Genomic DNA, 26,651 nt, shown 5'->3' on the forward strand with positions numbered 1-26,651 from the left:
CCTATTTTAATATGTTCTTAGTCTGCATATATGAAATTGTCTTTCTTAGTTATTTGTGTATTGTCTATCTCCTTTGACTAGAATATAAGCTCCAGTTAGGTTAGACATCATATCTGCTCTGCTCATCACTGTATCTCCAACATCTAGCCCAGTACCTGGCACATAGTAGGATACAATAATAAACATTTGATAAGGGAAGAAAAGCACCAGAGACAGTTTGATTCCAGTGACATTCTCTCAAATATTAGAAATGGGCAGGATGCTTCATCTTCTGATCTCTGATGGCTAATTTTATATGTCAACTTGACTGGCCCATAGGGTGTCCAGATTAAACATTATTTCTGGGTCTGGATGAGATTAGCATTTGAATCAGTGGACTCAGTAAAGCACACCATCCTCTCCAATGTAGAGGGGCACCAACCTGATTTGTTAAGGGACTGAATACCACAAAAAGCAGAGGAAGAGAGGATCCATGCCTTTCCTGCCTGGCCTGCTTGAGCTGGGACATTAGTCTCCTCCTGCCCTTGACCTGGGATTTACAACATTGGCTCCTTTGGTTCTCAGGCCTTCAGACTAGGACTGGAAATACACCACCAGCCTCCTGGGTTTCTAGCTTGCAGACAATAGATTATGGGACTTCTCAGCCTCCATAATTGTGTGATTCAATTGCTTGCAATAATTCTCCATATATACATATATTCCATATATACGTATTTGTATGTATATATCCTATATATCCTACATATATAATATGCATATATATAATATATACATTAAATATATCCTACATACCTATCACACAGATGTAATCAAGGTAAAATGAGGTCATACTGGATTAATGTGGATCCTAATCCAACGACTGGTGTCCTTATAATAATAAAGAAATTTGGACACATAGACACACACACAGAGGAAGGCCATGTGAAATCAGAGGCAGAGACTGGAGTGATACAGCGACATAAGGCAAAGTATGCCAAGGATTGCCACAGCCACACACAAATATCCAGCTGGTTCTGTTTCTCTAACTAATACATCGTCCACACTGTAGAAGGCTACGTAACCTGTGCTTTACAGGGATAGAAGGACTGGAGCTTCTGGGGCAGGAGAAGCAGGCTGCTGCCCAGCTCCAAACCCCTGGCTGAAAACTTGCAGAGGCATGGATGTTCTCTAGCAGCCATAGCTCAGGGGAGGTAGAACGGAGTCAGGCGCAGGGGGCGGGAATTGGTTAAAGAGACCGCTTGGATCCAGCAGCAGGCTGTGCAGACACGCCCCCTTCCCAGCTCACCCAGTGTAACCTGAGTAAGAGCTCACCTTTATTAAGGGCGTGCTTTGCTCCAGGCACCCGGCTAAGGAATGGACATTTGTTACCCCCTTTAATCCTCTCAGTATCCTAATGAGGTAGGTGCTATTATTGGTCTCATTTTATAAATGGGGAAACTGAAGCAAGAGAGCTTTGGCAACTTGTCCAAGTGACAGTGCTGGGATCTGAACCCTTGACACCTGGCTGAATTCCAAGTATCCTGAAATTTACGAATCTGTGACAACACTCACCATCTATTTAACCATCTGCCTGCCTTGTTTCCTTAACAAGTTTCTATCTGCAGGAAAACATTCCCTCAAAACTAAAGAAGGTGGAAGACAGAGTGAGAATTATAAGGAGAAGACACTGTTCTTGATTCCTCCTCTCAAAACATCAGGGATTGAGATATACATGTAAATCTTATTCACAAGAGGAGACATCAAAATGTCACAACTGGAAATTTCATGATGTCTCCAATTCCCCCTGGAGGCAATATATGTGTACCTTTTTCTTCCTTAAAGTGGGGCAAGAGAAGGGAGCTGGGGTGTCATGAGAGACTCTCCCTGCCAGGCTCTCAGCACTCAGTTGGCTACTGCATTACAAGAGTATGGGTCTTGCATCCTCTGAGATGCACTGGCATTGGCGGGAGTTCTGGCCAGTCACCAACAAAAAGTGGCTTCCTGTTAAAGAACTGGGTTGGATAAGGTGCTATATGCTTCTCTTAGAACTGGGAGGAGCCTGAAGCTTCGTCACCACTCCAGCCAGGCACCATCCAGGTGCTTTACAGGTATCATCTCATGTAGTTGGCTCCCCACCCCAGCCCAAGCCAATGAGGTAGGTGTGGTTGCCTGGTCTCTTCATGCTATGTCAGACCGACTCCCTCCATGACAATGTAGGGGGATCCCATTTTGAGATATTCACCAGTATTCTCTTCCCTGCGCCTCCACTCTCCCCTCCCCACCACTCAGAGAGCAGAGATCACTTTTGATGATGACAAAGTATTCCAAGTGTTGCTCCTGAATCCTACACTGAGCTCTTGACAACCATAGTAGAGCCTTGAAAGGCAAGAGGTCAGCAATAAGATCTGAGCATGCTGAGAGAGAAAGAAGGATTAGTGAAGCTGAGAGCATGGAGAACTCAGTGCAACTTGTTTATACAGCAGATAACAGAGTTTGGAAGAATGCTGTGACTGTAAAATCTTCTTTAGAATATGGTAGAAAGAGCATGAACTTGAAGAGCAGATGGACCTGAGTTAAAATCCCAACTCTTCCACTTATAAGCTGGAGACCTTAAGCAAGTTACCTAAGTTCTCTAAGCTTCACCAATAAAGTGGAAAATAAAATAACAATGTCTATGTGGTAGGGGGTTATGGTACTCAAAAGAATCATGTAAATTATCTTGTATAATGTAAAGTACCAATGTCCTTACTTCATGGTAGGTATTCATTGGATAGTAGCTGCTACTGCTGTCATTGTCAGAAAATAAAGTGAGGATAAGAAGACCTACTTTGCAAAGTGCAGCAGAGAAGTAAACAAGTGACAAAGTGTGAAAGCACAAACCATTATGTCTGGCACACAGTAGGCTCCTTAAACGTATACCCCATCTGACATGATATTGTAAAAGACTGCTACTTGTCATCCAGATCTCTTCCATCTTTTTTCTTGGGCACATGGCCACCTAATCCTGAGCTAGATTTCCCTAGCCTTCTTGGAAGCTAAATTTGGCCACGTGGCTAATCTCTCGCCAATGGACTGTTAGCAAAAGTGATGCATACAATTTCCACTTCAACTTACTCACTTAAAATAAAATTGGTTGCCCTGGGTGTCCTCTCTCCCCCCTCCCATAGGCCATGACAGCAACTAATTATAACAACGCAGATGAGGACAATACAGTAGGTGGCCGCAGAGCAACAATGTTGGAGGAACCTGGGTCCCTGAGTGACAGCTTGGAGTAAAGCTGCCCCACCAACCTGGACCACCCCCTCTGGGGCTATTACACGAGAGAGAAATATACTTCTCTTAAGCCACTGTATTTGTGAGGCCTTTTGGTTCACTAGGACAGTACTGAACTTTTATTTTCATGGGAGTGTTTTCTGGGTCTCTACTTTTTTTCTCTCCATCATGAGCTGAATGAAACAGTAAAAGAGGAAACAGTTCATGATAAAAAAAATACCCAGGTATTTCTCCCTTCTTTTGAAATACATGTTATAAAGCTGCACAGGCTCCTGTGGTTGTCTCAGCAGGCAGAAACAAGAAAGGCAGGAAAAAAGCCTAGCTTCCCAGTCAGGAGAGAGCCAGGAGGAGATGGGAAGATTTGTCTTTATGGCAAACTAGCCCCCATTTCACCTGGTTCTGGGCCTCGCTGTAGAGACACAAGGAGGGAAAATCACATTTGAACCAGGTTCTAATTAAAGCCAGGACTCCTGGCTGTTTCTACAGGGCCACACATCTTTCCTGAAGGGTTATCTCTCTAAGAGAGAAAATTGGAAAGGGGAGAATGGGATCCTGGCCCTTTTTTATCTTAGCCCTGAGGGTCCCAAGAGGAGGCACTGCTGCCTTTGCTGATGACAATTCTGAAACAGTGCCTGGCTTGGGCTTTGCACCAAAGCTATCCAGCTGCATGATCAGCCCCTTTGTTGTGGCTGCAGGGAGCCCTCTGTGAACATCTCACTGCCAATGGACCTATGAAACCTTAAGCCCTCTGTCTCTTGCCTTAGACAGTCCTGTTGGGCAGTCACCACTTTCTGAAAGGCTATTGAACAAAAGTGGCTGGACTCACACTCCATCCAAGGCTGACCACAGAGCCCCCTGCATTGAAGGGCCCTGGTTGGAAACTGTGCACTAATTCACAGCCCTTCATCCTGCACTGCTGCTCCATAGATGGAGATATTTCTTCTCAGAAATTCATTGCATGCTTTGTCTTATGATCAACCTCTGAACTGGTAAAATTTTATATAACTGGTGGTTTTTTAAAGGGAGGAAATAAAAGTTAACTCTCCTTAATCCTACATACTTCCTTCCAATGTGCAAAGGACCATCTCAAAGTAGATAATGATAAGATTTGGGACCCTGTGTTAGATGAATGCATGAAGGACCTCCATTTTTCCCCCTTCCTTGTATCCACACTCTTTTTATGTTACTTTGAAACTCACCCCCCAAAAAAGAGGATCTTGTTTCCCCACCACTGGATTCTGAGTTCATCATGTGATTAATGAAGGTTAGCAGACATGACACACACAGAAGTTTGAAAAGTGCTTGCTGGTGTTTGATTGCTCTCTTGCACCTCTGCCCCCATCATGAGAACACGTCTGGGCTCCCTTCTCTAAGGATAAAAGACACCTGGAGCAGAGCCAAGTCACCCAGTCTTTCCAGCTGAAACCAGCCTACATCAGCCAGCATCCATCCAACCCTAAGTCATATGGGTGAACTCAGCTCAGACAAGAAGAACCTCCTGCATCAGGATAAATCAATGGCACATAGACCCCTGATCTCAATAAATGCTGAGCTAAATAAGTTTAAGCCATGAGATTTGAAGTTGTTTCTTATGCAGCATTATTGTAACAATGGATAACTGATACAAATGCCAATCATTCACTCACCCTACTCCCAGGAAGAGCCCCAATTTCCAGGTGGGGATCCATATTTCCCCTACTTTTTTTTTTTTTTTTTTTTTGCGGTATGTGGGCCTCTCACTGTTGTGGCCTCTCCCGCTGTGGAGCACAGGCTCTGGACGTGCAGGCCCAGCGGCCATGGCTCACGGGCCCAGCTGCTCTGCGGCATGTGGGATCTTCCCGGACCGGGGCATGAACCCGTGTCCCCTGCATCGGCAGGCGGACTCTCAACCACTGTGCCACCAGGGAAGCCCTCCCCTACTCTTCATCCAAATGGTTTGGATGACACACCCCTCCACTCCTTCACCCCCTAACCATTCCCCGATGACTACAAACAACCCATTTCATTGCCCTCACCATAACAATTTGTTCAGAGGTAGGTGGCCACATGACAAGGCAAGCCAATCACAGCAAAGCCTGGGATCTTTACTTATGGAGATAGAGGGGCCAATGAGATCAATGATCCCAGCCTTCCATTTATAGGAGAGCCAACTGGAGCTGTGGGCACAAGGACAACCAACAGAACAGAGGCAGCACTGGATCTAAACACAGGCCACCCCCTGCTTCCACCTGGTTGATTTTTCTATTTCCCAGGGCCTCTTTAGAAAAGACAACAAGATTCCCTTCAAATGTGGTGCTCAGTTTCAATTAATAATTTATTAATATAATGTATGTTGAGTGTCTACTATGTGATGGCTGCACCATGCAAGATTTGGGGGATATTTAGCATGAATGATATCTAGCCAGCTTAGCCTCAGAGGGACACACATTTTTAAAAAAATTTTACTAGAGTATAGTTGATTTACAATGTTGTATTTGTTTCTGCTGTACATCAAATTGAGTCAGTTATGCATATACATATATCCACTCTTTTTAAGATTCTATTCCCATATAGGTCATTACAGAGTATTGAATAGAGTTCCCTATGCTATGCAGTAAGTCCTTATCAGTTATCTATTTTATATATAGTAGTATTGCTATCTTGCTGCAATGGCATTTTCTGCAAAGCACAGAACTCTCTCCACAGGCTCACTTCATGCCCTATGGGTTCCCAAGGAAGTTCATCAAAATGCCAGTGCTTGCTGTATGCTTTTCCAAAGAGGCTGAACTCAGAAGCTGGTAGGATTTGATTTTTATTAAAAAAAAAATCACTTCCTTATCCTCCACCTGCTCTGTACCCTGCTGCTCACCCACAAACCAATAACCCAAGTAAGAAAGTTGCAAAAGCCTGACTTTTATGAAGTAATGTTTTAAGCTTACTTTTTTTTTTTTTTTTTTTTTTGCGGTATGCGGGCCTCTCACTGTTGTGGCCTCTCCCGTTGCGGAGCACAGGCTCCGGATGCGCAGGCCCAGCGGCCATGGCTCACGGGCCCAGCCGCTCCGCGGCATATGGGATCCTCCCAGACTGGGGCACGAACCCGTATCCCCTGCATCGGCAGGCGGACTCTCAACCACTGCGCCACCAGGGAGGCCCTAAGCTTACTTTTAAGTGAGTCCTTCCCCGGGTTGTGTACCCCCCAACAGAACTGTAACCCAAATCACATATTTTCTGTGCTTCTGTAGCATCTCTTGGATGAATATTTATCACCGAGCTACATCAATTTTCTCAGAAGAAAGAAAGAACTAGGATTTCTTGAGTGCTTACCATGTACTAGACACTGTTTTTAGCCGTTTCACCTACATGATCTAATTTAAACCCTCTTAAAGGGAGGTAATGAGGCAATATCATTTTTTTCCATGTGACAGATGAGAACTAAGGCCCAGAGATGCTGAGTAATTTGGCTGCCAACTGACTCTGCCACAGATGATAAGTGGCAGAGCAGGATACCAAGTCCAAGACCATCCATCTCCCATGCTCTTACCTTCCAGCTTTAGTCCCCAGATCAAACCCCAACTAAGAAAACGGCAAAAAGGCTCATGTATTTTTGGAATACATGAGCAACGCTGGCATGCGAAAACTGGTGCTCTGGGGTAAGCTGTGTTTGTATCTAGGATTGGGTTTAAGGAAAACGTAGGTCCAGAGTTGAATGCACATAAAATGACCCAGGAGGTGCATTTTTAAAATGAAAAAATGAAAAGTGAAAAGTGAAAAATCCAGAGGTTCCAGGCCCATAGGAGTGGGTAGGCCCAGGATGGACATTGGTAAAAAGCATCTCCCTTGATTCTGGGTCAAGTCCTTAAGCCATTCTTTTTTTTTTAAAGACTGATTTTTTTTTTATTGAAGTATAGCTGATTTACAATGATCAGGCAAACAGCAAAGTGATTCAGATAGATAGATAGATATTCTTCTTCAGATTCTTTTCTGTTATACATTATTACAAGATATTGAATATAGTTCCCTGTGCTATACAATAGGTCCTTGTTGTTTATCTATTTTATATATAGTAGTGTATATCTGTTAATCCCAAATTCCTAATATATCTGTCCCCTCGCCTTTCCCTTTTGGTAACCATAGGTTTGTTTTCTACGTCTGTGAGTCTATTTCTGTTTTGTAAATAAGTTCATTTGTATCATTTTTTAATGTTCCACATATAAGTGATATCATATGGTATTTGTCTTTCTCTGTCTGACTCACTTCACTTAGTATGACAATCTCTAGATCCATCCATGTTGCTGCAAATGGCATTATTTCATTCTTTTTAATGGCTGAGTAGTATTTCATTTTGTGTGTGTGTGTGTGTGTGTGTGTGTGTGTGTGTGTGTGTGTACCACATCTTCTTTATCCATTCATCTGTTGATGGACATTTAGGTTGTTTCTATGTTTTGGCTATTGTAAATAGTGTTGCTATGAACATTGGGGTCTTAAGCCATTCTTTGAGTTCTGGGTCCTGGTCCTGGGTGTGATGCCCTGTGTGAGTGTTGGCAATCTCATTTATCTCAAGAGAACTCAGTTCCCTCATCTGTAGAAGCATAAAGGGTGAAAAAGTGTAGTTTCTTCATTGCTTCATTGAAGGTTATTATTTGCATTGTCTCATAAAATTTCTCCCCCAAACCTGATAGAATGTGAATACTATCATCTCCTCCATTTAAGAAATGGTAGAAATGAAAGTCCAGAGCATGTGACTGGCTTGGGCAAGACCACACAACCTGATTCTAGTCAGAGCTAGAGTGATGAAATCACAGCACTATGCTAGAAGTTTCCCCCAAGTTCTAGGCTCCAATGGCATGCTAGACTAAGGACAGATCAGGTTCAAAGATTCGTTTTGCAAAATAAATGTATTTCCATGATACGTGTTCATACTGGTTAGGGCAGTCCACTGGGATTGAGGCGGTGGTGTCTTCTTCCATCCTGGGTATTAATTATTCCAGGAGTCCACAGGGCTGGGCACGTGGACCTACAGCAGTGACCACTAGGGGGAGAGTTTCCTGGAAAACCTCAGGTAGTGAAAAATGGATAGTGCAAACCACTAAGATTTGTTTGCCATTTCCTGGCAGATAGGATTCCCCTCCCAAGTGAGTTATAGCCAATGCAGGTGGAAGCAGGGAACTTGTATCTTCAGGGACCTAGCCCTTTCTCCTTTGAAGCTACTGCTTCTTTATCCAACCTCCCCAAGGCACACCCATCCCTCTGCCCATGCTCTGTGTTCCCAAAGTGAGTTCCTAGCAACATCCCAGTATCTGGAGCTCAGGCTGTGAACTGGTTTTCCATAGAGAAAAGAGATCAGACGTCAAAAGTGTTTGGGGGGCCTCCCTGGTGGCGCAGTGGTTGAGAGTCCGCCTGCCGATGCAGGGGATACGGGTTCGTGCCCCGGTCTGGGAGGATCCCATATGCCGCGGAGCGGCTGGGCCCGTGAGCCATGGCCGCTGGGCCTGCGCATCCGGAGCCTGTGCTCCGCAACGGGGGAGGCCACAACAGTGAGAGGCCCGCATACCGCAAAAAAAAAAAAAAAAAAGTGTTTGGGAAATGATGGGCTATACAGAGTCTGACAGTTTTTTTTACCGTGAGACTTTTCAGAGCTTTAATTTGCTCAACTGATAATAATAGTAATAATTATATCAGTTACAACCTCATGTGTTTATCACTTTTGACATGCCACGCACTGTGACATGTGTTGTACATGTTATCTCACATCGTCCTCACAGCAACTTTAGGAGGGGGGTGATAGTGTTTCTCCATCTTGTTGATCAGAAAGGAGGGGCTCAGAGAGGTTCAGTGACTTGGAGAAAGTAACAAGAGTACCAATGACGGGACCACGATCAGAACTCAGGTGTGTCTGAGGCTAAGTCCATCACACCCTGCTGATACCTGTCTTTCAAGAAGGTGGCAGGGTGTACAACCCCCCTGACCTTGTTATCATGCCTCATGTAGATTCAGGGTCTGGAGGTTGAGTAGAAAACAATAGGGAAAATCAGTGACCCCAGAGGAACTTGGGCCTCCCCTCTCTGGGACCCCTTTTCTCTTCCCCAGACAAAGCAAGCTAAATAAAGATGCATTTAGGAGGAGAGGGGAAATTAGCCTGGTTTGGGTAGAAAAATAGCCTCTAAGCCCTTGCTTTTGACCTGTCCTGAAATATTTTCTAAATGCATCAGACAACAACAGGCTGATATAAAGACAGGGATGCTGACTGCCTCTAAATGTTGTCATGGGAATCGTAATGGCTTTGTTTTTCACAAGGGAAGGAAAAAAAAGTTTATGCCTCAAATTAGTAGGTCTGTCATGTTCCAAATTGTTTGCATTTCTAAAAATGGATGTTGACATGTGAATAGTTATTATCTAATGCAGATCCAAAAAATCTGCCTCTCTCAAGGCAACAACTGGGTAATCAAGGGTTTCTCATTAGACACGAGGGTCTAAAGCTCTCACTCCCAATTCTGGAATATGGGGTGATACACCTCATTCCCCCCACCCCGCCCCAGAGCTCAGGTTGCTTCGGAGCCTCTGGGACTCTGGTCAAGCTTCCGTCTTCAGAACCCTCAACCCACAGAAAGATGCTTGGAGACCCAATCAAACAGTCTTAGTTTCCCAGCAAGATTTCTCTACTGCAGTGGTTTTTAAAGTATGGTCCCCAGACCAGCAGCAGCAGCATTAGCAGTTCAGCTCCTCTGGCCACACCTAGTGAATCAGAAGCTCTGGGGTTGGGCCCAGGAATTAGGTTTTAACACTCCTCCAGGGGATGCTGATACGCACTCAAGTGGCTCAAACCTGAGAACCCTGGGGCGGCGCACGGCTCCCTCCTCTGCCCTCCCACGCCCTCACTCATACCTTCTGCAGTCTCTTCATCACTCCCCTGCTCTATTTTCTTCTCTTCATCCTCTACCCACCCCAGTTCGGGGCACTGCCCAGCTGGATGCCTGCAAGAGCCTTCCAGAAGGTGACCTCAACTCCAGCCCACCCTCCCCCGATCCAGTCTCCACTTAGAAACCAGAACTGTCTTTTCAGAAGGCAAAAGGGCCCTACCAGTATCTTACCTACAGCCCTGCAATATGTTCGAACTTCTCCCAGTTCAAGGTCACTAAAGGGTTTGACCTTCACCTGCTTGGGTCAGCTACATCCTCCCAACTACCAAATCCAACAAAGCATAAGGAGTGAAGAAAGAAGAGAACTGAGTTTCCAGTCTGTTCTGGAAAATAGCCATTCCCATCACATCCCAGTGAGAAATAACTTAAGCATTAGAGTCAGGCAGACATGGGTTCAAATTCAGCTTCATCACTTAGCAGCTATATGACTTTAGACAAGCAAGAGCTAGCCTCGTTCAGAGGCCCATGTCCTCGACTCTGAAGGGGAAGGACAACACATACATGGCTGGGTCATCGGACAGTTCAAGGACAAAATTTCATCAAGGGCCCAGCCCTCTGTCTGGCACATAGTAGGGGGTTAATAAATTATAGCTACCACCTAGCCCAGTCACCCAGCTAGTTAACACACAGACTCAAGGGGACCAACTTTTGATGCTCACCATGGTAGCCAGGAAAGTTGAAAATAGCATCTGTTCCCCAAAAGGCTAATCATTCCCAAGACCCAGGGCCAACAATCTGACTCTGTTTATCTCTCCCTTACAATTTGTGTTTTTCCCCCTGCATTAATTTACCTTATATTTTGCCATTTGCCTGCACAGTTTTCTGAGAAAAAAACGTCTCCTGGATGTCTTACCTGGGATGGTTTCTGATAGTGACATTTTCCTTCAGGCAATGAACATCGGGAAGTGAGGAGTGGCACACTTTTCACAACAGCCCGGAGCACAGACGTGCCACCCCAGGTGCGCACGTGCACACACACACACACACACAACACCTACACACTGGAACTCAGACGGACCTGCAGGTCCACCCAACGCGGACACATGTGTGCACACAGACACCAGGATTCTCTGTGCCTTCATGGATTAATGCCAAATCCAACGACACCTGGACAAAAGAGCTAGAAAAAGCCATACGGTACCTTTCGGTGACTTAAGTGTCGCCACTGTCCAGTCACCCTCAGAACTTCCTAAAAAAACAACAATGGAGAGATGCTGATCTGTTCACGGGCTTCCCACGTGTGCTGTGCCCTCAACTCCCAGATGCTCTGCAGGCACCCCAGCTGCAGCCTCCAAGGGGCGCAGGTCTCAGGGGACCGGGGAACAGGGCGAGGGACCAAATGCACAATTACGATTATGTGAACACTTCTCTCTGCAAGGCCCTGAAGCACGATCAAGATAATACCCAACACAGGATCAAGAGAGGTTCCCCTGAAGAAAGTCTAGATGTTTTCAGGGAGAGAGAGAATTCCTAGGTGGCTGTAAATTTCAACCCTCTAAGAAAGAAAGCAAAGTTTTAGTTACATGAGGTCACTTTGGCTAATAACGCTCTGTTGACAAGAGATAAATTTTAATCCTCTTTTATTGCAATCCCCCTGCTAAAAAGGTGGGGTGGGGGGAGCACCATTAGCTCCAAATTCAAGGTCGGGGCAGGCTCTGCTGACTGCAACTTTAAATGCTGGGTGGCAGGCTGGGTGGAGTGGAGACCCCGCTTTCACAGTGCCTAGCACACAGTCTGTGTTTGAAAAATATTGTTGAATGAATGAATGAACTCAAGGTTCTCCACGGGGTCATTCTTCCTGAGGTAAGGAAATTCCCCTCAATGCTAAAGGAATCAAACTTGTTATCTGAGAATCCCATAATGCCTGGGACTTTGATTATAAATCAGTTTCTCTAAATTGAATTCCATTTCAGATGTACTGGATGAGCCCTGGGGGTATCTCTTATTATTAGGAGAGCCCCATAGTGACCCTTTTGTAAAGGATGGTGAGAATGACTATGGCTACAGCCTATCCCGGTCCTCGATAGACCTTCTCTGTAAGATCGGGTTTTACTCAAACCGAGGCAAACCTGCGCACGTGCCTAAGCAGCAGCCTCTGCCCACTGGCTGGCGGCCTGACCAATCAGCGTGCGCTACTAGCTCCAGTTTCCTTTCTTAGGAATCTACCTGGAAAAACCAAGTCCTCAACATTTCTGCACAATTTCCAGAGATTTATCAGGCTGCCAGCTGGGAAGAGATGTAGGGAACAGTCTGTGATCTGGATGATTACAGAGCACAGATCCGGCCCCATTTAAACATTTCTGGTTGGCCTCCCAGGCGTACCAAAGGATGTTCAAATTGCCACATTCCCCCTGCGGATATGAGCTCTTCACCCTCATCACTAACAACAGAGGGGAAATTGGAATGACAGGTGAAGAGTGACGAACTTAAAATTAAGTGGGACCCGCCTGGGACGACTTCATGTTTCTTCTCCCTCTGAGCCAGGATTATTGACATCTGGAAATAGTGATGCGGCCCCAGATCTTCCTGTGCGGGTGGACACACGCCTGACCGAGTCACTGAGTCACTAAGCCCAAGGAAGCCGTTTGCTCCCAAATCAAATCCATGACTGCCTTGAAGGCAAGAAACAAGCTGTGGTCACCTCTGTCCCCACTATCTAAGGGCAAGACAGTAACAAGTTTTGTTTCATAAATCCAAAGCTAATAAGGGCACTTAATAAGATGGCACACAAGCTACCAAATATATAGCTAAGGTCCCATTATGGGCTTGGTGACACTAATGGACATTAGATAAATATTTTTTGGGTGAAAAATTAAATGCTTATGTAAAGAGGATGGGCCTACGGCATTAAGAGGAAGCGGCCATGAGGGAACTTTCTGGGAGAGGAAAATATTTCTTATCCTTACTGGGATGTTGATGACCCTAGTGTATGTATATTTTTAGCAGTCACACTATTGTAAAATTACAATGTGAGTATTATACTATACCTATGACATTATACCTCAACTATAATGCACCTTAAACATGTTATATCTCAATTATACTCAGCATCATGAGAAAACTTTTACCTTCAAACAAAGAAAACAATTACTACCTTAGTAAGTCCTCCCCCACAAAGAGGAAAATGGGCCTTTTCGATCTTTTTTTTTTTTTTGGCCTGGTTATAACCTCTGGTGCCAGAAATTGCTCTGTGAGAGACAGCCTCGTTTTGTGGGAAGAAGATGACCTGAATCAGGCTAAACCAAATATGAGTCTTGGCTCTTTGGGTGTGACTTTGGGAAAATTACTTAACTATACCAAGCCTCAGTTTCCCCATCTTCTGACGTTGGGACTGATACCTCCTTCAGAGGTGTACTGTTTGGGTCAATGACACTAGCTCACTTTCCTCCATAACAATGACAAAAAGAAAAACTAGCAGAGGTTAATTCACATTTGAGGGGCTTATGCATCACTTAGGGTTTTCACACATGATTCCTACAGAAAGAGTGAAAAAGAATTCCTGCCACATCTAAGTGCATTGTTGCTGTGGTTTTAAAAAGTGCTATTGGAAAATGTAACATGGTACTGGGAAAACAGTCCATAGACTGTCAAATAGCAACAGAGAAAATATTTTCTTATTAAATTCTTGAATTAAAAAAAAAGGCACAGCCTTTCATCAATAATGCTGTTACTTCCTGTCTCTTTCTCTCACTGGGCAGCATAAGTTGCACTAAAGCATCTAAAGGGCATGTGGTCAGGAACCTTTAGCAGCTGAGGATCTAAACTCTCAAGACACCTAGAGGAAAAACTAGACACGGGGCCAACAGGAGCTAAATGCCAACGTGCAGGCAATTTTCCATTTGCAAAGCCCATCAGGAATTACATAAAAGAGTGATCTTTTCCCAGTTCCGGAGGCAGGAATCACCCATCTCTGAATCATCAGGTGACCCTTAGGGATACTTTCACAACTGTCTTTGCAAACATTGACCTATGAGGAACCATAAAGTGGGTCCTTGCATTGTAACCACCTATCCACAGGTGGCTCAGGCCAGAGGATCTGTGTGCTTAACTGAATTTTCAGGTTACAGTTTGGCTCAGTCTAGAACAACACACACTTCTTGACTTTTCTTGGTAGAAAATACTTAGAAAATGTTTAAACCCACATTTCTGACTTAGTAAGGAGAGTTAATTGAGTGAAACAGAATCTTTCTTTGATGGATTGTAGGAGTCATAGCTCTGGGCATATGGACCTTCATTGTCCAGGCTACTGATGGGGAGAGTGAAGAGGTTTGGGCTGCCTCTTTGCTGGCCCTAAGCACAACTCAGAAAAGTCATTTGCTGCTTGCTTGTTTGTTTTATCAGAGTCCCAAAGTGAGTTAGCTTTCAGGCACATCTTTCCCATCAAACTGGAGTGAAGGATATGGACCCAACTCTCTGTTTCCTTCAAAGTGAAATCTACCAATTGCATGTTAATCCAGGTACCAGTGTATTTGGAAATTCAAGGAAAAATATGACCAACAAACAATTCTGGTCTGGAGACTTTCATATGGGGCAGTATTGATTGAGGGCTGACCATGTACCAGGGTAAGCACTTTCCCTGCACTGTATCATCAAATCTTCCCAATAGACAATTAGTTGTATATTTTTATTATATGCATTGTACACATGGGGTAACTGAGACCTGGAAGGTTGAGTAATTTCTGCAATAAACGTATAAACTAGATCTTAAACTCAGTCCTGACCAACTGCAGGGGCAGTGCTATATGCCACCATCTTGCTTATGATCTCATGCTCCTGACATGATGTGGGTGGTGTCTGTCACGTGGTATTATTCAGTGGTTTTACAAATATGTTTTGGGAGGGCTTATTAAGGTCCCTTCATGAGTGATCAGAGGCCACAGAAGCAATAACTGATTTGTCCTGTGCCAGCAGAGATAAGATGGGCTTTACCCTTTGTGGAAGACAGCAGAGAAGAGGAGGAAAAAGCCACGAATCATGCAGTTTTAGAACATGTCAGACCTCTGCAGATGTCAGTGGGTCACCAAATACAGACCCCCAAGTTTATTAACCCCAAGGAGAAGAATAGCCGAGGGTGAGGTCTGGAGTGATTTTGAAAACACTGAAGTAAGCATTTATTTTGTTACTATTACATGGACTAAATGCTTAAAATAATATTTGAGTTATTGATAAAACAAGATTTTTGTTTAAATTACATAGTCCAAAGGCGATATTTGATGCTTGTGTTCTCTGGTGTTCTGCTGAGACCAATTTTCCCAAATAGCTCTACATGGTTGAAATGGCAGGTGGGGGATGGGAAAAGTTAAAGAAAGGAAAAAAGGGAAGAACTTTTGAAATGAATAAAAATACTAGTTCAAAAAAAAAGAAAAGATCCCTTCATGGTGCTACATGCTGGGGATACATCGATGAAAGGGACAGACTTGGTTCATGCCTCAGTGGGACCGACAATCAAGGGACACCAGATTAAATGTTTGCAGGATGGATGAAAGCGTTGAACAAATAATCATTCAACTTCATCACTCCTTCTTGTACAGAGTACAGTGAGGTTTAGCCTCTTACATCTCCCTAGTGTATGCTAATATTTTACAATAACTGGCCAATGAACTCCTTGGCAACAGAGACTGTTCTGTAGTCACATGCTATATAGGACCAGATGTTACTTTCCCAAATCCCTGAATTATAGAAAGGAGCTCTCTTTAAACATGAATGAGTGTGATTTCAACAAGCAAACAACAAAAATAAAATTAAATAAATAAAATAAAAATTAAATCAAATCAAATTAAATTAAATAGATGGGAAGTCTTGTTTGGGAAGAATTTATCTCAGGAACTACCAATAATTCCCACCCCTTTCTCCCCAGAGTTGGTAGTGAATGAAGGAGACATATTTAATGGTCCACGGGTATTCTAATGACTAGAATGAGTAGAACTGTTTAATTTTCCAATTTTAAAATTAGAATGGAGCTTGGAAACTAGAAAGTTCAGGTTCTTCATTTTTCACACGAAGAAGCTGAGGTCAGGGGGTTTTGGTGACCAACCCACTTGATGTTCTGAATATTAAAGCCTCCAAGAGAACACTGATTTTCCAGAGGTATTTTTGAACTTGGCAGTTAACACTAAAGGCTGTCCAAGTCTCCCCTTATTTACTGAATTGAAATTTTTAGAAAATGAGTCTGGTTATCAGAGACTGCAGAGCTTTCCACAGCAAACCATTTTTTAAACAACTTCTCTACTGGGTGGTAATGATTTTGTTAATGAAACGCATTTCATCATTCACAGCACAGTCACATTATGCCTTACTAGAGAACCCTTGAAATAATGTTTATTATGGGATTTGCATTTCATTTGGGCAGGCAGACTCTGGACTCCTGGGTAACCCATCGGGTCATGCATTCGCTCAGTCTGCCCCTCACTGGACCTCACAAGACCATTACAAGACCATCTGTGACTCAGATAAAGCTTGTGAACTCCCATAATAGTCAGAAAAGAAGGACCAAGAAGAAGAGGGGCACATCAACCATAGCCAGGATTGGGGAGGGTACCCCAAGTGAGACCCTTCAGAGTTCTTAGAAGATATAGGGGTGCTCCCTTCCAACTAAGCTATTCTTTGATTCTTGTCAAAGACAAGCTCATTCCTTCATTCAACAAACATTTCAAGAGTTCCAGCTTTGTGGAAGAAAGTCTTACTCAAGGAGTGTCAAATAAACTTTCAGACTGCAAGTTTAATTCCAAATGCACTGCAAACATTTGCTATACCAAGTAGCCCTGAGTCAATGCTGGACAGAATCAAGGAATTCTGTTGGAAGATCCATTTATGATTTACCCAAAGAGCTACTGGGTGTTGAGGGGGAAGGAAACACTGGGCCTAAGTTGAAGAAATGAGTTGTTTTGGTTTTTTTTTTTCTTTTGCAGTACGCGGGCCTCTCACTGTTGTGGCCTCTCCCGTTGTGGAGCACAGGCTCCGGACGCGCAGGCTCAGCGGCCATGGCTCATGGGCCCAGCTGCTCTGCGGCATGTGGGATCCTCCCGGACCGGGGCACGAACCCGTGTCCCCTGCATTGGCAGGCGGACTCTCAACCACTGCGCCACCAGGGAAGCCCAGAAATGAGTTGTTTTGGGTAATAGGACCAGTTCAAAAAGAAAAAGACGTCTGGGTGGATTTTTTTTTAATGCAAAAGAAGAATCAAGTATAACAGCAGATGCTCTTCATCACCTAGATGCAAGGCTCAGAAAGGGAGGTGGGCCACTGAATAGTGCATGAAGGCTCCTGCAGTTACATTGGCACAGATGCCCTGACTCTTTCCTAGGCAACGGCTCCCTTCCGTTCCTAGTAATATCTGAGTTTATCTGAACACGTTTAGGATGTATGTGCTCTGCAAACACACAATACGGAATAGAAGAAACCTGTGGTCATGGGTGTAGATGAGGGTTGAGGTGCGTGGAGAAATTCAACAGGAAACGTGGGAGATTACTATGTAAAGTCTTACGAGGCTTGGAATTTAGGCAGTACAACCTGTGCCCTCAGAATTATAAGCACCCCTCAAACCCTCTTCAAATGGTTCCATTTGGAAATCGTGGGAGATTGAGGGACATGAATTCCTAAAGATGGACTTCTGGTTCAAACGCTAAGCTCCAAGTATGTGCCTCGCCCTCTGTTGGGCACCAACTTGCTTGTTTTATGAATCTGATGTCCGTAGACCGTGGTTCTGACAGCAGCCTAGACATGTGATCATGTCTGTGCTTTGGTTTCTGTCCTGAGTTTGTGATAGAATTAGGCTATTTCATACTGGAATTGATCAGCACATGTCTCCTGTCCCATCTCCAACGAGGAGCTTGGCAGTGGGGAGAGGAAATAGGATGAGAAGCTGATTATAAAAGAAGGCATGGGGTCTGGGAGTCTTCTGCCCACCCCAAAGCTTGACTTTGCTGTGGGTGCTGCTTCCATCCTATAGAACGGGGCCATGAGTCATTTATTTAGGAGCCTGGGTCACCGTCAGACTCCCTCATGTACAAATCGGGGGAATGGACTGAACCCCAACCCACCCAGGGCTGTGGGAAGGGAGCAGCAGGAGCATAGGCTCTGCAGCGATAAAAACACAAGTTCAAGTTGCCCACAGGCTGCTTGATTTGGAGCAAGTTAAATTAGCCTCCCTGAGTCTCAGTTTTCCTAATCTGAAAATTGGGGCAATACTTATGCCTTCCTCTTTGGAGCACTATGAGAAAATAAGACAGTGTCTATAAAAGGGACAATACAATGTCTGGCACTTGATAAGAACTCGGGTAATAGGAGCTCCAGGCTCTCCCCGCACCCCCCAACACCAGAAATGTTTACAACTGGAAAAACAGAAGTTCCCTGAGATAGGAATGTGCAGGCTTACTGACTTCTCTGAAAGGCTGGACTGTGTGGGTGGTGAGTGTCACACTTAAAGGGCAGGGGGTTCGGAGACCAAGTGTCCTGGATCTTAAGTCCAGGTTCCCTGAGGATTCGCTAGGGCAGACAGTTGATGGCGAAGGGGCTGAGATATCGGTATGACCCAATGAGTATCCACGTTCTCCTCCTCCCCGCCCCCCGCCCCACACAGCAAGGTAGGACTTGACCTGGGGCCGAGAGAAAGCACCTGAGGGGCTCTGATCCTTAGTAAACTGTGTCCCAAGCAAAGATACCCAGAATACATGAGAAAGAGACAGAGAGAGAATGAGACAGAAAGAAAGAAACAGAGAGAAAGAGAAATAGAGAGAAAATTTGAAAGATAGATGATGGATGGATAGATGATACATAGATAGTAGATGGATAGATAGATGATGGATGATAGATACACAGATAGAAGATAGATAGATAGATGAGATAAGAAAGACAGAAAAATGAGTAGAAAAAAAGTAGGGGATAAGGAAATCCAGTAGTAACAGAAAAGTACAGGAGAGAGAGAGAAGAAACAAAACAGCACTTACCGACAGCCTTCAAGGAGGCGTACTTGTTGAGCTCTTTGCCAGGCGGCTGCTGTTCGTAGGGGTTGGAGATCTGGCCCAGGCTGGGGTAGGAATGTGGATGGCCCATCTGCTGCAGCAAAGGGGAGGTGGGCACCGCGTTGTTCATCTGGGTGGTGTCTAGAAATGAAGAGAACAGACGGAGATGGTCACCAATGGGGCAGGACCTTCTGCCCACCCCCACCATGGCCACATCCCTTGAGACCAAAACTCTACGCCCTTTGGGGACACGAGAGGGAGGGCAGCCGAGGATGGGCAGGTATATCGGCAACAACCAACTCTGCATTGGAGAGCAGCCGAGGATGCATGGGTAAAGAGCAAAGGATTCCCCTAGAACACTTCCATCTCCCCCCAGGTTAACATAAGGTCCTATCACCACAGGGGCTACTTTTATCAAAGCAATATACATATAAAAAGATGACCAACTTCAATAACAGTCAAGGAAATGCAAGTCAGGACAACGGGAGGCCACTCCCCTGCCAAGAGATTGGCAAAAATTAAAAGGACTGAAGGACACCAATCTAGCAAAGATGTTGGAAACTGGACAGTCTCATAAACTCATGGTGGACATATGATTTGCTGTATCTGCAGAAAGGAATCTGGCAGTGTGTATGGAAATTTAAAATGCATGTGTATGTTGACCAAATAATACCACTTCTAGGGATGGAGCCGTCAGAAATACAAGCAACAGAATGTGAGGATATTTGTTCAGAGGTGTTCTTTGCACCATGGTTTGTAAAGTGAAAAATAAAAACCACACAGAAACAACCTGAACTCCTATCAATGTAGGAATGCTTAAATTATTGTACATCTATATTAGGTACATAATATGTACATACATATGATAGGCTATCATTCAGCTGTTAAAAAAACGAGTTAAAAATCAGTTAACTATACGTGTCAGACTGGAGAGTTTCTTATGGCTTATATTGTTAAAGGAAAAAAAGCAAATGTCAAAGTAATGCGCATAACAGGGCATTTGGTTTAAAGAAAAGAAAATCTGTGCATATTTTTGTGTGCTGTGGTTTGCAAAGACTGAAAAAAATAGGTAAAAACACACAAACTGAATATTGGCTCCTTAGAGGGACTGGAATTCATGGGGAAAAAGGTTCAAGAAGTTTTCTCTCAGGAATTATTCTTTGAGCTGTTAAGGGTTTCTGTCTTCACCCTGAGAACAATGGGATGGACGGACTGAAGGCAAGACTGAAATGGGAGTCACAGAGTCCAGGTGAGAGAATTATGGCTCAGCTTCAGGCAGGAAGCAAGGGTTCCCTCCATCTTCATGAAGCACCTCTGGAGATCCAGATCAACATGGCAGTAGTTGCTGGCAGTGCCTTGAAAGATCCCCTTTACCAGCAGGTGCACCCATTTCCCAGCCACTGTGTCCATTGCTCAGAACGCACAGGTGCCCCCAACATCCAAACAATTTCTCGGCTGATGGGAGCCACCATCCTGGGCTTAATCTGCTTAATGTCCCTCACCCTCAACACCCAGGGTAGGGGACAACCAATGCCCAGCTGACACTAAGGTACCAAGACCAGCCCTTGCCTCAAGGTGGGGATAACTTTATGGCGCAAGGGGGGCTCCAGAGCTCCCAGGGGTTGAGACAAGTTTAGAGCAGGGGTCAGCAAGCTTTTTCTGGAAAGGGCCAGAATGTAAATAGCGTAGGCTTTGCAGGCCATCCAGTCCAGAGACGACTTGATTCTGCCCTTGGAGCAAGAAAGCTGACATAGACATTACGTCAGCGTGGCTGTGTGCCAATAAAACTTTATTTAAAACTTTATTTACCGGGGCTTCCCTGGTGGCGCAGTGGTTGAGAGTCCACCTGCCAATGCAGGGGACACGGGTTCATGCCCCGGTCCGGGAAGATCCCACATGCTGCGGAGCGGCTCGGCCCGTGAGCCATGGCCGCTGAGCCTGCTTGTCCAGAGCCTGTGCTCCGCAACGGGAGAGGCCACAACAGTGAGAGGCCCGCATACCGCAAAAAAAAAAAAAAACCTTTATTTACCAAAATAGGTGGCAGCTGAATTTGGTCCACTGGCCATAGTTTGACAACCCCTGGTCTAGACTTTATCTGAAACTGAGAGCCCCATCCCCGTGTGGCTCCTTTATCTTTCCTATTTTGTTTCCCTCACCTTAGAGAGGTGTGTGTGTTTTACTCCCTCAGGGTCTCATACACCTGAACCCCTCCTCTCAAGCACTGCTTCTAGGCAACTCAACCCATGACATATATAGAATAAGTTTGGCTTTAGAAACCAATACACTCGAACGGAAAGAAGCAGGGTTACCACAGCTGAGACACAGAGATAAGGAGGGTATTTTTATCACTGCACATGCATGGGCCATCCCACAAGCCCAACTGTCTAATGGGAATATCGCCAAACATAAGCCAAGTCGCCCAGCCGCTGGCCAGCATCTGAGGAGGCGGGCATGTCTCTCTGCCATGATAACTTTTTGGCTGGGATTCAGCTGGGGCAGAAGAGTCCTAAGATTAATGAAGTCATGGTGGAAATGTTGTCTCATGTAAATTACAGCTCTCCCTGTAGCCTGGACCCCACATCCTCTGACATTTTCCTCTCCAGAGCAACCTGCTGGGGAGGTCTGTCTGCTTCCCCTGGGCATGTCAGGCCAGACATGTTTGTGCCCAGATGTTGGTGTAATAGGAAGTGATTTACTGTAAGTTCTCATTGTTCGCTGCTCTGTGGGTTTTTTTCCCCAACATACACAAACACACACACACACACACGCACACACACTTTTTTTTTTTTAGTGGAAGGCTACTGTTTTGTGTATTCAGAAGTACCAGTTCCAGGCACTCTGCTTCATCCCCATTTGACTCATGTGATGAGCTGTCAATCACTGTAACTCTCTTAGTTTGGGTTTTCCCAGAAGTCACTGAGATAAGGACTCAAGTACAAACATATTTGGGAGGTGACGAAAGGCAATACTGCAGACAAGGGGTGAGGGGGTGAGATGGGAAAGAGAAAGAGGCAGATAAAGGGTGCAATGCCCAGCAAGGGGCAACTGTGGAGAACGGGAGTTTAATCCCACTCTGGCATTCTGGTAAATGGTTTTGAGTGCATGTCTCAGAATTCTGTCAGCCTATGGGCAAGTGGCCCTTGAGTATTTATGTGCCAGCTCCCACAGTCGTTGTTTGAGGGCTGCTTCTGGGAGACAGTAATTCCTCAGCACTTGTAACCTACCATGTTCATGGGCAGAGTGAGCTCTGGTAGCCAGAAAAACTCTTACTCAGAGATGTAAGAAAGAGCTGGCAGTTGGAAATCAGGCCAGTAACTCACCCTTCTGGTCGCACAGTGAACATGTGATCCAAGTCAGACCAATCACAACACCTCCTCCTCCTCACAGTGATTGGGCCAGAAGTGAGCATGTGATCTAGGCTGGGCCAATCAGAGTCCTTCCCTGAATTTTTTCTATTGGGAAGCTTTGGGGTCAAGGAGCCAGGAGGCCATGAATTCAAATGAGTTTGAACCTACCATGTGAAGAAAATCTTTCTTCATTGTGAAAGAATACGGAAAGAAGCAGAGGAGATAGGGGAGCCCCTTTCTGAAGAAGCCAGTGTGCTCTGGGTTTACTGTCACGTGCAATGTAAGTTCTGACTAGTGCAATTGTTGTCCGGAATCCCTCTGGGAGGCTGGAACTGACCAGAAGGGAGGCTTCCCATGGGGCCTGCAGAGTGCACCAAGGTGGAACAGGCATTAGCCCTGGATTTTCTACAGAGCTTCAGTAGAAATTTCAAACAGCAAATTGACTGAGTAGTGCATAGAGAATGCCCAAGGACATTCATAAGTTAATTAATATCTTAATGGCAGGTGTTTTTTTTTTCTGGAAATAGACCCTTAACTAGTTACAGAGATGACACCACCTAAGCCCATCATCCAGTGCGAGCCCTTACTCCCATCTCTTTGCTCCCTCAGTCCCAGATTCCATCCACTATTTTCAAACTCTGTTTCCAGTCCTGCCAGGGGAAATGCTAAACACTTCATTAAAGAAAAAAAAAAGTACAGAGATATTCCTTACCACTAGGGATAGCCTTTTATATTCTTAAACAGAATACTCCATTATAAAGCATTTGCTTTTGGATGATTTCTCCCAAGTCCTGAGCTAACTCAGGGGCAGCGAGTAGTTACTTAATGCAAGTGGGTAGGACTGAGATGGCCCACCAAAGTGATCCATCACAAAGGAAAATGAGGCTGCCCCAGAGTCACATTCCTACTTTCACATTCAGAACAACAGGAAGCAAATTTCTGGCAGTTTTAGATAGTCATTTTTTGCTAGCTTCCAGGCGTTGATTATTCAGAAATACTGAAATCCAGGCTAAGGGCAGCAATCAAGAATTACTAAACAGACATTGGCGACTGGATTTCTTAAATGTTATTTTCATTTTACTGAGCAGGAGGATGGACCAGGCCTGGCAACCCAGTTTTTCTGTGAGTTTTCCACACATAATATCCAGCTGAGGAGGACAAACAAAAGAGTAGATGGGAAGTAAGCTTAGGTTGGCATCCAAGAAAAATAGAATAGGGTGAGTGAAGAGAGAAGAGTAGGTTATAATGTGCAAATCCTGACCTTGTCAATTGAGAGAAGAAGCATAAAGATAGGAGATAACTATTTGAACGTATGTATATATGTAGTATGTATATATGTCCATGCACGTGTATGTATTTATATACATATGTACACAAATATATAATAAAATGTATATTATATATTTTATATTATATAATATAGTATATAATACATACACTAAGTATATATACTATGCAAAAGAAATTATATATATAATTTATGTATTATATATTATACATTTTATATATAACTATGTTTTATGTATTATGTAATATAGTAGGTATTTGTATATGTACACACTTATATAATTATATATTATCAATTTTATATATTATATAATAATATAGTATATAATATACTAAGTAAATATACTATGCAAAAGAAGTTATGTGTATACATAATTTATATATTTACTATATATATTTTACATATAAATTATATATATGTGTGTGTGTGTGTGTATATAATTTCTTTTGCACAGCCATGACCATAGAGGGAATCCAGTAGGACCGGCCATGTCTTGCTCCCAGCAGTATGGTTTCTCTTCTAGATATACCTCAGTCCCAGAGATATCTTATCCACCTCACCTCTGTAGAAAGGTACTTTCTACCCAAGGTCACAAAAAAACTTTCCCTGCCTCATTATAATTTTGCAACTCCTTCTGATCCTTAGAAATAACTGACAAGAACTTGCTGTTCTGGGATGCTGCATTCTGTTAAGACCCTCAGTCAGCAAACAAGAAGTTGATAACGTCCCCATGTTCTCCTTCCTAAGATGGAAAATGGGCCTCACATATTTGACAATCATTTTCAAAGAAAGTTAAAATACACTTACTCTATATAGAAGTATCTGGCAGACTTACACCAAGGTTACCACCATGTAAGTACTGTTATGATGTGGTATATCTTAGTTACTAAACAGACTAATGAATGCAATCCAGATAGGGTCATTAAGGCAAAAATGCTAAATTACAAACCCTGGGATGATGCTCTAGTTTTCATAGAGCAAAAGAGGCAGATACCAACTATTAGAAACTAGACCAGTTTGGCTCACCTTGGAGGAAAGGCAACAATGGTAAGTTTTTCAAGGCATATCACAAGGAAGAATTGCATAGAAAGGCACAAGATGGTCAAAGAGTGCTGTTCTGTGGAGCATATATTATGCGCCAGTCACTTGGTAATGAACTTTTCATGTGCTATCTCCTTAAATCCTCATATCAATCCTGTGAAGTAATGATACAGGAACAATATATCTTTTAAATATTTTTTTATTTTAAAACAGTTTTAGATTTACAGAAATACTGCAAAGATAGCACAGAGAGTTCCAATATACCCCGAACCCAGTTTCCCCAATAGGGTACATTTGTTACAATTAATAAACCAAGACTGACATATAACTATTAACTAACACCCATACTTTATTCAGGTTTCCTTCGTTTTTGCCTAATGTCCTCTTTCTGTTCTAGAATCTCATCCAGGTAGCACATTAAATTTAGTCATCATGCTTCTTTAGGTATCTCTTGGCTGTGAATTTCTCAGACTTTTCCTTATTTTGATGACTTTGACAGTTTTGAGGAGTACTGGTCAAGTATTTTGTTGAATGTCCCTCAACTGGAATTTGTCTGATGTTTTTCTCATGACTAGACTGCAGTTATGGGTTTGGGGGAGGAAAACCATACAGATAAGGCAACATTCTCATCATAACATATCAAGGACACATTCTATGATGACATCATTATTGATGTCATAAATATCAATATTGCTGCCTGAGGCAGTGTTTCTCAAATCTCTTCCACTATAGAGTTACTCTATTTTTCCCTCTTTCCATACCATACTCTTTGGAAGGAAGTCACTATACATAACCCACACTTAAGGAGTGGGAAGTTATGCTCTACCCCTCTGAGTACAGTGTCTACATAAATTATTTGGAATTGTTCTTCATAGCAGATTTGTCTCTTCTCCCCCATTTAATTATTCACTCAAATATATATATATATATGATATATATTAGTGTGGACACATGGATATGTATTTTATACTTTGGATTATAATCCAGTACTATTTTATTTTGTTTTTTCACTCAAATTTCCCCAGGTTTGGCCATTGGAATCTCTTTCAGTTGGCTTCTACATTCCCCCCTGCCCTTTTTTTGGAGAACTTTCTTACTTTCTAGCAATGCAAGATGCTCCAGGTTCATCTTGTTTATTTCCTGTCCCATCCTAGAATCCATTTCTCCAAGGACCCTGGTTCCCTTTCTTGGAGAATGGTGTTAGAAACCAAAATCTGGGTGCCAAGTGTGCTCATGGCTTCTAGTGCCTCTCAGTTGACTGAGTAAGGAAATCTATGTGTGTATACTGACTCATACTTATATACATATCTATAAATATTTATATATGTAACCATCTGTGTCTATATTAAGCTTAACATAAATTCATCCTGATATCTCCAACTCTAATCCATTATCACATGGATCAGTCTAGCCTTCTCCCCTTGCTCATTTATAACCTCCCACCCCAACAATGAGCAGCCTGGCTCCCATCTCCACCATCCATTTACTTAGTTGTTTAATTCCATGTTTAATTATACATGTCTAGCAATATCAGAATTGTTAACCCATAGCCCTATGGGAAAACAACTGTACCAACTAGACTGCAGTCTTAAGGATAATGTATTTTTCAAATTATTAGTGTGCTTTTCTCTTTTGTCTTCCTGAGTATATGAGGTTTACCTCAGATGGCCCATGGCATCCATATACCTAGGTAAGCCTAGGAAATTAGGATTTATTAAAGAAGGAACACAAAGAAAAATGGTGATGATATTGATTAATGATAAAGAAGGTAAAAACACAGTTATATACATAATAAACAGAGAGGTGTTATTATTTCATATACAAACTAATGTACTACTCCAAGAGTCCCTATGAGATACTATTACTA

General features: G+C 43.5%; 1 protein-coding gene across 2 annotated transcripts in view; it reads right to left on the minus strand.

The window, feature by feature from the left end:
* The window catches only part of SHISA9 (shisa family member 9), a gene marked incomplete at its 3' end in the record, with an annotated part of 295,168 nt that overhangs the window by 6,984 nt on the left and 261,533 nt on the right, over nucleotides 1–26,651 (minus strand). Inside the window, exons 3-4 of one of the 2 annotated variants that reach the window (XM_082644976.1) lie at nucleotides 19,094–19,249; nucleotides 11,290–11,337 (exon numbers count right to left, since the gene is read on the minus strand). In XM_082644976.1, coding sequence (XP_082501102.1) covers nucleotides 11,290–11,337; nucleotides 19,094–19,249 — 204 coding nt within the window. The remainder of the gene's footprint in view (nucleotides 1–11,289; nucleotides 11,338–19,093; nucleotides 19,250–26,651) is intronic. The other variant, XM_082644977.1, reaches the window with a different exon arrangement.

This window comes from Mesoplodon mirus (assembly GCF_964341445.2).
Source record: "Mesoplodon mirus genome assembly, chromosome: 15".
Taxonomy (NCBI): domain Eukaryota; kingdom Metazoa; phylum Chordata; class Mammalia; order Artiodactyla; family Ziphiidae; genus Mesoplodon; species Mesoplodon mirus.